The sequence below is a fragment of the Bos indicus genome, chromosome 2 (assembly GCF_029378745.1).
Source record: "Bos indicus isolate NIAB-ARS_2022 breed Sahiwal x Tharparkar chromosome 2, NIAB-ARS_B.indTharparkar_mat_pri_1.0, whole genome shotgun sequence".
Taxonomy (NCBI): Eukaryota; Metazoa; Chordata; class Mammalia; order Artiodactyla; family Bovidae; genus Bos; species Bos indicus.
The window spans coordinates 56492137-56504813 of record NC_091761.1 but is presented as its reverse complement, the minus strand read 5'-3'; the positions used below and the strand labels follow the sequence as shown (position 1 = coordinate 56504813).

Genomic DNA, 12677 nt, shown 5'->3' with positions numbered 1-12677 from the left:
TATTTATTTCTGCAATGTTAATAAGAAATAATAAATTGTAAATAAAACAACTGACTTTAAGTGAAAATATTAATGTTTCAGAAACATGCTATCTTAAGTGATTGCTGTCACCTACTGAAACAAGAAAATGCTTTTATTGTCTTTTTTCTTCCCCCCACCCGACCATGTTTAAGAATGAACAATAATCATTGGATAAAAGGACAATTATATGACATTTAAGGAGGAAAGTGAAGTCTAGAACAAGAAGACGAGGAAGGCAATGGCACCCCACTCCAGTACTCTTGCCTGGAAAATCCCATGGACGGAGGAGCCTGGTGGGCTGCAGGCCATGGGGTCGCTAGGAGTCGGACACGACTGAGCGACTTCACTTTCACTTTTCACTTTCATGCATTGGAGAAGGAAATGGCAACCCACTCCAGTGTTCTTGCCTGGAGAATCCCAGGGACAGGGGAGCCTGGTGGGCTGCCATTTATGGGGTTGCACAGAGTTGGACACGACTGAAGTGACTTAGCAGCGGCAGCAACAGAACAATAAGAAAATAGTTTTATTGTTTCTATTCATTAAATGCTAATAGCATGTGCATATGCCTGGAGAATCCTGGGGACGGGGTGTGCTGCCGTCTATGGGGTCACACAGAGTCGAACACGACTGAAGCGACTTAGCAGCAGCAACAGCAGCATGCTAACATAAGATGATAGTTCTATCTTACCTTTTAGATCTACCTTTTAAGAAAGTTTTGATTGATGCTAAAACAATACTTACCCTTCTGCCTTAACCCTCCATGCTTTTTAGAAAATGGCTAACCTGAGGTTACTGACCCTGAGAACCCAGGGATAAAACTTTTAGGGACTCTTTGATACCATAGTTGTATCCAGAATTGTGTTCAAATTTGCCTCACTCTGGTCATTTCAGATGATGAGATAAATACAATAAGTAAGATCCGTGGTCACAAAACACTCACCACAGTTAGCCTCATCTGATGCGTCTGCACAGTCCGGATCCTCATCACAAACCCACAGCTTGGAAATGCAATGTTTTGTGGTTTTACACTGGAAGTAGTCTGGAGAACAGCTGTTTTCAGCTTAAAAGGAAAGCATCTATTAAAATGCAGCTTTGACAAGAATAGATGTTTTAATTTTTTAAAAAATAAATAAATTTTAAGTTAATCAATTGAAAATGTATCTTCTCTTAATTAATAAGCCCCTGACGGTGATAAGTTTTAACTTTTAATTATCTGCAATGTATTCCTTTATCTAATCCAGTAGAAATAAATAAAACATATTTCTTCAATGATGCATTTGATAAAAATAAGAGTTTTCAAAATCACCCTACCCTTGATTAAATACCTTGAAACTAAATTTAAAAAATAATTCAGGTTTTTTTCAAAATATGTTTTTTCAGATAAATTTAAGAATTTACACACATTTTTATAAATAGGAAGACATAAATCAGAAGATATTAGTGAATGAGAGAATAAAAAGCATAGAATTTATTAAAACCTCTAGTTGTGCTGAGGTTTTGAGAGATGAGGCGAACATCTGACTGAAACTATAAACTGCTTCACAAATCTTCGTCAGTTTAATAGATCCGCTCCTAGAATGGCTGACCATAAAGAACTGGCACTGACTTTATTCTGAATGCACCATCTTAATCAAATTGCTGGATGACTGAACATTATTTACTGATAAAAGTTTTAGAGGAATAAAATAAAACTTCAGCAAGACAGAAATGTTGACAGCAGTTCTGCTGAAAGCTTGAACTTGACAGCTGCCCTATGGTTCAGATCCTGTGTGTCCATGTGTCCATGCCTGCCTGCCTATGGGCACATATGCATATGATGTAAACTGTTCTGCCTTCCATTTTATGATTATTTATTTTTCATGAGATATTGAAATAAGAGGTGAACAGAAGTAAAAATATTTTACTATTGTTTTTTGAAGTACCACGTTAAGATATTTTAGGAGGAGCATTATTTAGTTTCTAATAAGTAATTTTGTTCAGATATTTTGCCCAGATTTTTGTTTCTTTTCATACACTCAGTATGTTATTACTAGGAAAAAAGCAATCTCTAATAAAAATGGTGTTGATTTCAAGTAACTAATTAAATCAACAGAAGAAAATTACATGTAGCTACTTAATAAGGTAAAATATCATTTTTAAAAAAACACTATAATCACTGATAATTTGTTTTTGTTGCTTCTCTTAAGGATGATGTGGATGAATGCATGTTTCTTTGTGTTTGTCATAATTTCCAGGTAGCTTTTTAGTAAAGATCCACCCATTTAAACTTTCTATTTGGTTTTATATAGCATTTCTTAAATAATCCATCCCTATAGATATCTATGTGGAATTATTTTCCCATCATTGCAGTTATATTTTCTACACAGTATATATTTATGATGAACAATAGTAATTTTTAGAGCAATTTCAGTTGAAAGACATAAGACAGAGCAATTAGAGGTGACTTACGACAGTCCTTTTCATCTTCCTCATCCCCACAGTCATCTTGCCCATTACATCTGAGGTTTACTGGGATGCATTTCTGGTTCTTGGTACACTTGAACTGACCTGAGAGGCAGACATGTGTGTCTAGAAGATAAAAAGAATGAAAAATGTGCGTTAAAGTCTGTATCTGAATTTAAACCGGTGCAAACATAATCAGTTAAGATTTCAATTTATGTTCAGTAGCTATGAATATAATCACCTACCACAGTTGAGTTCATCAGAATTGTCCCCACAGTCATTCTCTCCATCACAGATGAAAGCAGGCAGAGCACAGAGCCCAGTTCCACACTGAAATCGGCCAGGCTGACATTTAAATTCGGCTACAAGAGGAAACATAACAGGTATCATGGAATGACAACCTTAGCTCATGAGTCTTATAACAGAGCTTTTCTGGCATTCAACAGAAAATCTAGATAGATAGATAGATCGATCCATAATATATATACATACATATATATATATATTATATTACTATATTATACATATCCTACAGCACAATATGACTGTCTCATAGCCAAATAGCTATCAGATTCAGAAGGGCAGTTAAGCTTTGATCAACTCAGGTGGCCTCCAGATTGCATTTTATAAACTAACAGTAAGAACAAAGATATTAACAACATATAAATGTAAATATATATATGTTATTGAAAAACATTTAAATATCTCTTCATTTCAAAGACATGGTATTAGGAGGTTAAGTGGCAGAACATAATTTACTGTAAAATTTTTAAAAGTTATTTCAATATCCCTTAAAAAAATTACTTCTCTTTGATTGCTTTACTGCCTATAATGTGTTAACAGAGGAACATCTGTCCTCAATACATATTCCCTAGCATTATTTAAAGCAAATGCTTTCTATAACTACATATTTTAAATAAGAATGGTTGATATTTATTCCTATAATCTTACTAATACTTATAAATATATTGTTTATAACTATAAGATATAACTAGTAAAGAACAATATAACTAGTAAAGATTTTTATATATAATACATATGTTTTTATAATAAACATCTTCTAAAGGATAAAGCAGTTTTTGCTATATTCTTTGGTTTTATATAAGCAAGAACAACAACAAAGTAGGAACTACTGAATATCTAGTTTGTGTGAGGCACTGGGCTAGGATCTTTCTCACATACAGTTACTAATTGAATTTCATCATAACCTTGTCACCTTGGCATTACCCTAGTAGCTCAGACAAGGAATCTGCCTGCAATGCTGGAGATCCGGGTTTGATCCCTGGTTTGGGAAGATCCCCAGGAGAAGCAGATGGCTACCCACTCCAGTATTCTTGCCTAGGAAATCCCATGGACAGAGAACCCTGGCAGGCTACAGTCCATGGGTTGCAAAGAGTCGGACATGGCTGAGTGACTAACACTTTCTCATCCTGACATCACCATGTTCATTCTATAAATGAGGGAAGTAAGTCTCAAGATACTAATAATTCACCCAAGAATATACAAGTTTCAAGTGCCAGAGGTGAAGTTTAAATCCATATCTGACTCTGAAGTCTTCTCACAGACTATGTTGCTTTACAATAAACACTTACCTTTTGACTGATAATCTTTATGTATGTTAATAATCACTGACTTTGAGATTAATAATATGCTGTTTATTAGTTCAAATCAGTCAATCAAATGTTCATAAATTATATTTAGAACTTTCTTTGGAAAATAAATTATGCCATTGTAAATAATTAAATTCTTCTTAACATTAAAAAAATCTCTTAATATATGCATGGCTTCCATAGAAGCAAGTTCTTAAAGTGTGGGAAGTCATTTACCTTCAGTTTACAACATTTATTAATTAATCACACTAATGTTTAAACTGGGTGATGCTTAATTTTCTCTAAACGTGCATTTCCTCTATTTCCTGTTGCTTCATATATGAATTCCTTAAATATTTATTTGCCCATAATTGCTGTTGTATTTTTCTTTATTTTATAACTTTTTGGTGTATGACAGCAATTTTTAGACAAATTTCAGTTCATAGCCATAAGTAAGACAAGACAGAACATTTTGAAGTAATTTATGACAGTCCTTTCCATCTTCTTCAGTCTCACAATTATCTTGCCCATTATAAATGAGGCTGTCCAAAACCTTTCCATAAGTTGGGTTTAACTCTTAAAGGAGTTTCACTGTCTGTTAAATAACTGAGAAGCCTATGTGACCTTTAAATTGGTCTTTAGAATGATCCTTGATATTTTGGACTACTATAGGATGTATAACTACAAACTTATGATGCCAGAGAATTCTTGATGCCTCACTTTAACTTCATTTACATAAATAATATTATTGAAGTTTGAAAGTATGTGAACCTGTAATCAAGTTTCTCTGCTTTTTCAGGTGAAATTATCAGTATTGTCAGTGGTTCTTAATATCTGCAAATTTTGATAATGCGGCTACTCAGAAATGAATCCTATTAATAAGCATGCCACAGACTCATGTATATCATTTTCCATCCCACCATGGCTCTCAAAATAAAGTGTCATGCCTACAGATGTTCTGTGCTGTTAACCTGTCAACTCTAAGTAATAGATCATTTACTAAAAGATCAGAGAGATAATATCACCAATAAAAACGTAGTATTGGTATTTAACCAGGGTAAGGATCATACAGAGACTCTTAGATACTAGATGTCTCTTCAGTTCCTCTTGAAAGACATTAAAGTTATATTTGTTCACCAAATATTCTGAAAGTGGATAAATATAAAAAGTTTGTTATACTAAATATGTAGTTTATTTTTCCTATCAGTATGTCTACAACATGAAATCTCAGTCAAGATTAAAATAAGAGTTCAGAAGTTGTAAATATTTCAGAAGGGGTGCTATTGATTTAATCTGCAGGTCATTATGGGATAATTCTTTAAAAAACACTTCAGTAAAACTGGCCTGGAAAGGTCACCTTAATATGAGAACTAAACTAACTAATAATTGTGTATTTCTGCAAATTACAAAAATAAGTTGTATTTATTTTACTATAACACAGGAGAGTTTACTTTATTGTGAGAACATTAATACATTTCAATATGTAAATCTCAATCTCAACCATAATTTCTTATTCCTTGATTCTTGATTCTTTTTAATTCAATAACTTAAGAAAGTGATTCATACATAATTGTGTACCTATGCCTCATAGATACTTCTCTTCATATGTTGTCCATCATAGTGAAAACAAAAGCTATATTTTAAAAAATCAAAGGGTAATTAACTTTTCAGAAAAAGAAAAATAATAATAGAAAAACAATGACTTTTTTCCTTCTCATTGAATATATTATTTTATGCTTTTTTCCTTCTCACTAAAAATATTATTACTGCTTGCCCACACATAAATGAAATATATGACAAAATCTTCAAATGTTTGATACACTTGGTAGTGACCAGAGAGATGTAATATAGCTCATTTAAGTAAACATCTAGAGGTCTGAACTTCAAAACAGTTTTCAAATTATTTGCTGGTGAGTTCTATATCAGAAAATATCTAGCTTTCACTAAGACAATGCATTGTCTTTCTTTAGTGCAGGGATGTTGATCTTGAATTCAACTGTCAAGTCCAAATCATGGCAACAATCCACTGAGATGCTGAGTGAATTATCATGATTGACTGCAAGCATCTTCAACTTGACAGGTCAGTATTAAAGTGGCCTGTGGAGTGAACTATAAAAGGCTATCAAGGAAAAGTCTCCTGATTGTCTGTTAAAAGGTTTTATTTTAAAAATAAAAGTTTTCAAAAGACTTTATTAAAAAGTCTTTTAATAAAAAGTCTATTAAGAGACTTTATTAAAAAGTCTCTTGATTGTCTATCTTAGGTTACCAAGGGAAAGGGAAGTCGCTCAGTCGTGTCCGACTCTTTGCGACCCCATGGACTGCAGCCTACCAGGCCCCTCTTTCCATGGGATTTTCCAGGCAAGAGTACTGGAGTGGGGTGCCACCACCTTCTCCAATGAATGAGTCTACCTATTTGTAAAAATGTGGCTGATGAAAACAGTGCAATCACTAAGGTATCACACTGTGAGAGTTCAGTTGTCAAGAGGGAGCAACTCAAAGGACATCACACAATCTATAAACCAGCTGGAAGGAGTCATCCAGACTTTGCCCTGCCTAACCCTTTCTGGGTGATGATTAGACAAGTCCTCATAGATGATACACTGTGTGCAGAAGTGCTGATCAGAATCAGGTTTGGCATGGTACGCGACTGTATTGATGGTTTGAGTCACATCACTGTCTGGCTTGGGCTTTCTAATAAGGATCTGGCCCCCACCGGCAGCGACAAGCTTAATAAGGTTGTCCTTTGGATGGTTACCAAAGATAGATATAAATAAACAAAAAGCACCTAACCAAGCCAGGAGCTTCCCTGGTGGCTCAGAGTGTAAAACATCTGCTTGCAATGAGGGAGACCTGGGTTCCATTCCTGGGTCGGGAAGATCCCCTGGATAAGGAAATGGCAACCCACTCCAGTACTCTTGCCTGGAAAATCCCACTGACAGAGAAGCCTGGTAGGCTACAGTCCATGGGGTTGCAAAGAGTCAGACACGACTGAACGACTTCACTTCACTTAACCAAGCCAAATGTCAAGATATAATTGATAGCCACTTTAAGGCAACTATTGAGAGCACTATAAATTGCCTAAGAGCCAACTAATGACTTATACTGGAAAAATCTGACTTTTACAGACTTTTCAGTATTTTTAATACTGACAGGAAAGTTGAAGGGCTGTAGCCTTTAAAAGCAAGATTTCAGTCATTGAGTGGCATGCTGAAAACCTGCCCATTTTTGTTTCTAACTTAATGATATATCAAGTCAAAATCATGATGATTTTTCCTTTGTTGATCATTACATGAAGAGTTTAGTTATTCCACAAGTAAAAAAAAATCAAGAAAGTGAACACCAACACAAATTGCTGAGGTGTCACTGTAAATGTAATAGTGATCAGAGACATACACAAGATAATGCCAGAATTTTTGCTGTATTTTTAACTGGCAACATATAAAACCTTTCTATTCCAAGTTTGCAAAACTATCAGAAGCCAAAACTTATGATCTTGCTTCTGTTTTCCAGGTGGGGGAATTTAAGCTCTAAATTCTAAATTCCTACATCGGCCAGTGTACTCACGGCAGTCGTCTGGTTCATCAGATCCATCACCACAGTCATCCACGGTGTCACATTTCCACCAGAACGGAATACATTTATCAGTTTTGCAGCGAAACTTTGAGAAAAAGAAAAAATAAAGATTATAGAACTCAACTCATATATAATGGATATTTTAAAAACTCACCAGGACACAGCAGCCTAGCCTACCTTCCTGCTGCAAACATGAATGTAGTAGTCTTAGAGCATTCCACCATAGGAGTAATCGTACAGCAAGAGCAAAATGACCAGTGAGGACAGCACTCTGTTCAAGAAAACCTCCTGAGATTTCCTGAACACAGACATGTTCATGAATTTACATATTGTCTATGGATCCTTTTCACCACTACAACAGTTTAGTAGCTCCTACAGTGACCATGTGATTCACAAAGCCTAAAATAGCTATTTTCTGACCCTCTACAGAAAAAGTTTACTGAACACTGAATATGGCTAAAAATCATCAGAGATGTCAGGAAGAGGTATTGAGTTGAATTCATTTTGCTAATTTGAATTAATTTAACTAATTTAATTTAGCAAATTTAATTAATTTGAAACGTTGTTCCTATTAACTTCTCACTGGCCAACTATACACAGTGACCAAGAAAACTCAGCCAATTTATTCCTTAGTGATCTCAGACCGCAACCTTGTCCTTTTGTCAGCAACATTCAGTTACAGTATATACTCATAAGATAGAAGGAACTAAAGAAAATCACATTTTCCATATAGAAAGTACATGCATCATAAATAGTTGCCATGAAAAAAGTCAATACACTTAGTAGATTTATTCTAGCACTTCAGATTTTTCCTTCTTCTGAAATTTGAAAACATTAAGATATTTTCTAAAATTTATTCCTTTTCAAAAAGAAAACAAATTCTATTGTAATTCCCATGTGAGTAACTAAAGTAAGGTGGCATTTATCTTAGCATGTTGCATGCCAGACAGATTTGTAACACAGAAATATATAAGCTAGGTTCAATTTTCTCTAATGAAAATGGATTACCAAGCTAAAGTTTGCTCATTTTAAATACTGTTACTATCTTTAAATAAGGCAGAATTTGATGCAAGCCTTTACTGAAACTGTCTGGATATTCTGGAGCTGAAGCATATATATATTTATATGTAAAGAATCTACTTGCAATGCAAGAGACCTGGGTTCAATCCCTAGATTGGGAAGATCCCTTTGAAAGGGGAATGGCAGTCCACTCCTGTATTCTTGCCTGGAGAATCCTGTGGACAGAGGAGCCTGATTGGCTATAGTCCATGGGATGGCAAAGAGTTAGACACAACTGAGTGATTACCACACACATACATATATTATTAATATATATTAATAAAAGAGTAAGTCGCCCCCACCCAGTGGCAATATAAGAGAGAACAGAGCACTGAATTCAAGCGAAAATCTCCCAGTTCAACTGAGTTTCCCATATTTACTTAGCCTGTGGTCATGTTTCTTGTGGTTTTCATAAACTACCAGAGGAAGAATGTTACTATTATACATAATGACTGCTGGAGATATAAGGCTAACTCCAAAACCAATTGCCGTGAACAGTAAACATTTCCAGTCATTGCAGTATATCAAAGTACATTAGTAAGATGATTTCAAGTCTCCTGAGTATATTTCAAGCCCCTCTAATCAAGATTTAAAAAATACTTAAATGCATTTTTTAATTTTACTAAATATTTCTGGTTTAAATAAACATCCACTGTTGGAATGATGTACAACATGATGATTATGCTCGCCACTTCATTTTTAATAAGGACATAAAAAGGTTTTGAGTTAAGGGAAGGCTAGGCTAAAATATATTTTATTATTTCTTATGCTAAACTACATCATTTTATTCATTAGTCTCAGAGGAAGATTTCTTCTATTTTGTGTCTGGGTGTTTTTTTTTTTTTCATATTTAAATATAGTTACTTTAAAAAGATAAATGATAAATATAAATACAAAACATTCTTCATGGCAAATGCTCTTCAAGACTAATATCTTCATAAAATAAATTGCAGAATGCCAATTATGCACAAGAATAAGCTATAAAAAATCTAAATGTTCCTACTAAAATGGATACATGGATAAAATGTAATTACTGCATGTAGTGAAATTTACTCAAAATAGGAACTGTCTCCACTAAAAATAAGTAAATTCATTTAAATTTATTAAAAATGTTCTAATTAAAAAGATTTAAATATAATATTTAAAGTGATTTATACTAGAAGAATGGGACCTAATTTTGATTTTTTTATCAGATTTTCATATGTTCATTTTCAATCCTAACAGAATTCTTAATGGTGTGATTTACCTATTTTATTTTTTTAAATCAATGATACTTGGGCATGTGTAATTGGCTGCAGCCACTCAATGATGACAAATAAAAATCCCTTAGTAAGATACATATCAAAATGCTTAAAGATATGATTCTGAAGTACACAAATTATCTGCTTCATTTGAAAATCTACCTCACTAAATATGGTGTTTTTATGAATTGATTTTTATGCAAGAAGTATACAGTATATCTTGTTTTCCTCCCTTTATATCAGAAAAGAATCAATGATAAAATGACTGTGTAAACCACAAGACTTATAGGGACAGCCACTCATTGACAATGCAGCTGAAATGTTACTCTTCATTAACTTTTTTCTTAAAAATGAAGCAAAGTGATAACTGTTTTATTCAGGAAGTACTGAAAACAAAGATATCGGATCCATGATGTTCTGTTGTCACTGTTCTGCCTTGCTATAGTTTTTTTTTTTTTTTTTAATTCATGGAAAACTCTATTGGGAGTATTTGAAAAATTATAAATATTTCAGTCATATAACGACTGATGCCAAATTGAGAAGTAATTTAGTTATATGAATAATACTTTTCTAGGTTCATTTATGTTTTCATTGAACTGACTAATCAGACTTTTTGCCATTGAGTATATATAATTCTAGGCTTTACTATCTTAGTAATTTGAATGTCACCACCTCAATGGACACGAGTTTGATCAAGCTCCAGGAGTTTGTGATGGACAGGGAAGCCTGGGGTGCTGCAGTCCATGGAGTCACAAAGAGTCGGACACGGTTGAGCGACTGAACTGAACTGAATTTGAAACATCTTACTCCTTTTCTGACTATAGCAAAGCTCAGGTTTTACTACATATGTTTTGCTGTTGAAGATTTTCATCCGTGTGTCAAGCATCCTTTGGCTTTATTTTCAGCTGGGTAAGAAGGCTCACCACATTGTAAGTGGCTTAGACAGGCGTCATTCCTAAGTCACCTACAACCTCAGTGTTGGGCCTCAATAGAGGGACTCTGATCAGCTCCAAATCAAGAGAATAGAGGTTATTTCAGAAGAATCCAGACGTTAAACTGAAAATGTGTCTAAATTAAGCAAAATTAACAAAACTTATAATTTTTTTCTTTAAAGATATGACTTCTCTCATATTTTACCTCTAGGTTGCTTATTTTATCTCTCATTGTGACAAATTTCTAGTTTTATAAAAGTATTGAACTTTGCTTATATAAGATTATAATTAAAGTGACCCTTTTTGCAAATAAAACAGAGACTGTGACATATGTTTTCAACTAGACATCAGACCCTCCTGATGGCAGCTCACACTAACTGCACACATACTCAAGTATAATCCAGTTGCACTGTAGGGCTAAGGTAAGAACAACAACACTTACTTTTCCCATGTAATCTTTATAACACATGCCTGGAAATATCATCATTCCCATTTAGAAGATGAAAAACCTGAGTCTTCAAGAAGTTAAGTATCAAAGCCAAGGTATTAAATAATTCAGCTTACTTAAAGCAGTCAGGGTTATCATCATATTGAGTCTGGCTTCAGAGTCTGCCCCCTTAACCACTCTACATATTGCTGAGAGGTTCGATCTTTTCTCTTGTGTAGTTCTTTAATGGGTGATCCTCATAGTCATAACTTAAGAGGCAAGTTGAGCTAGGATTAGCTTCTCTCTTTGAAAATAGACACACCCTAAGAGAAATTCAGTCTTTTGCCATAATGTCACTGCCACTGCTAGAATTGGAAAACAAACACATGCAAAAGACAGAATCCTAAGAATAAATTTAGTCACTCTTAAAAGGAAATCACATGATTTTTTTGACAATTTTATCTTAAACAAGATAGTTACTCAAATATTAAAATCAAATGTTATAATGTCATACGACTTTTCTTCAAATTTTGGAAGTAAAACAGCTAAGTCTATGTAACTGCCATTAAGTAGAAAACATAACTTCTGAAATATACTGAAAATTATTACATTTTGAAGAGAAAGATTTCAGAAGGAAATTATTTAGATCATATAATTTTTAAATAAAAATATCTAGAAAATACTATAAAAACTATCTTTTCCATACCACTTAACTCTGTGGAATGAGACAGGGGTAGAGATGGTGATAGAGAACAGGTTACCTAGGAATTTTGTTTTCTTATCCTTAACCGTATGTCTCAATCACCCTGGCATCTTGGAATAGGTCAAATCTCTTCTGATGATTCTGCTGTGAGTGGACATTCTCCTATATTCACTCATGATTTGCATAGTTATTCTATGTAGGTCAGTGTAAGAATGGTCTCCATGTTTGTTTTGTCTTCCAATTGAACCCTATTTGTATTTCCTAAAGTCCCATTTTAACAATATGCATCAAATTGTTTTTCCCTTACTCTGTGGCCCTCTCTATAATGTATGAAATATTTATCTGATGTTATACCAAACCAAAAAAAATGATGTTTCAAAAATGGTTTAAGTAAACAAAACTCAGGCAGAAACTTTATAACAATTTGCTCATACAGGCCATGAACTAATTTCTAGAAGTCCACTCACCTGACTGGCTGTGCAGTTGGATAAGCAAGTCCTGTTATCAGCTGCAAGATAGAAGTTGGTGGGACATGCGCAGGTGTGACTCTTTCCAGGGGCTAAAAGGCACAGATGACTGCAACCTCCATTATTTATCGTACAGAGGTGTTTGAAGACTACAAGTAAGAAAGAAACAAAAAAAAAAACATGATAATCAAGATTAATAACATAATATGCAATTAGAAATAAG

General features: G+C 34.0%; 1 protein-coding gene across 1 annotated transcript in view; it reads right to left on the bottom strand.

Moving 5' to 3' along the window:
- Window positions 1-12677, bottom strand: part of LRP1B (LDL receptor related protein 1B) — a 2167013-nt gene that overhangs the window by 238483 nt on the left and 1915853 nt on the right. The window contains exons 62-66 of the mRNA XM_070768349.1: window positions 12455-12603; window positions 7617-7710; window positions 2709-2825; window positions 2470-2589; window positions 962-1081 (exon numbers count right to left, since the gene is read on the bottom strand). Of these exons, the coding sequence (XP_070624450.1) occupies window positions 962-1081; window positions 2470-2589; window positions 2709-2825; window positions 7617-7710; window positions 12455-12603 (600 nt within the window). The remainder of the gene's footprint in view (window positions 1-961; window positions 1082-2469; window positions 2590-2708; window positions 2826-7616; window positions 7711-12454; window positions 12604-12677) is intronic.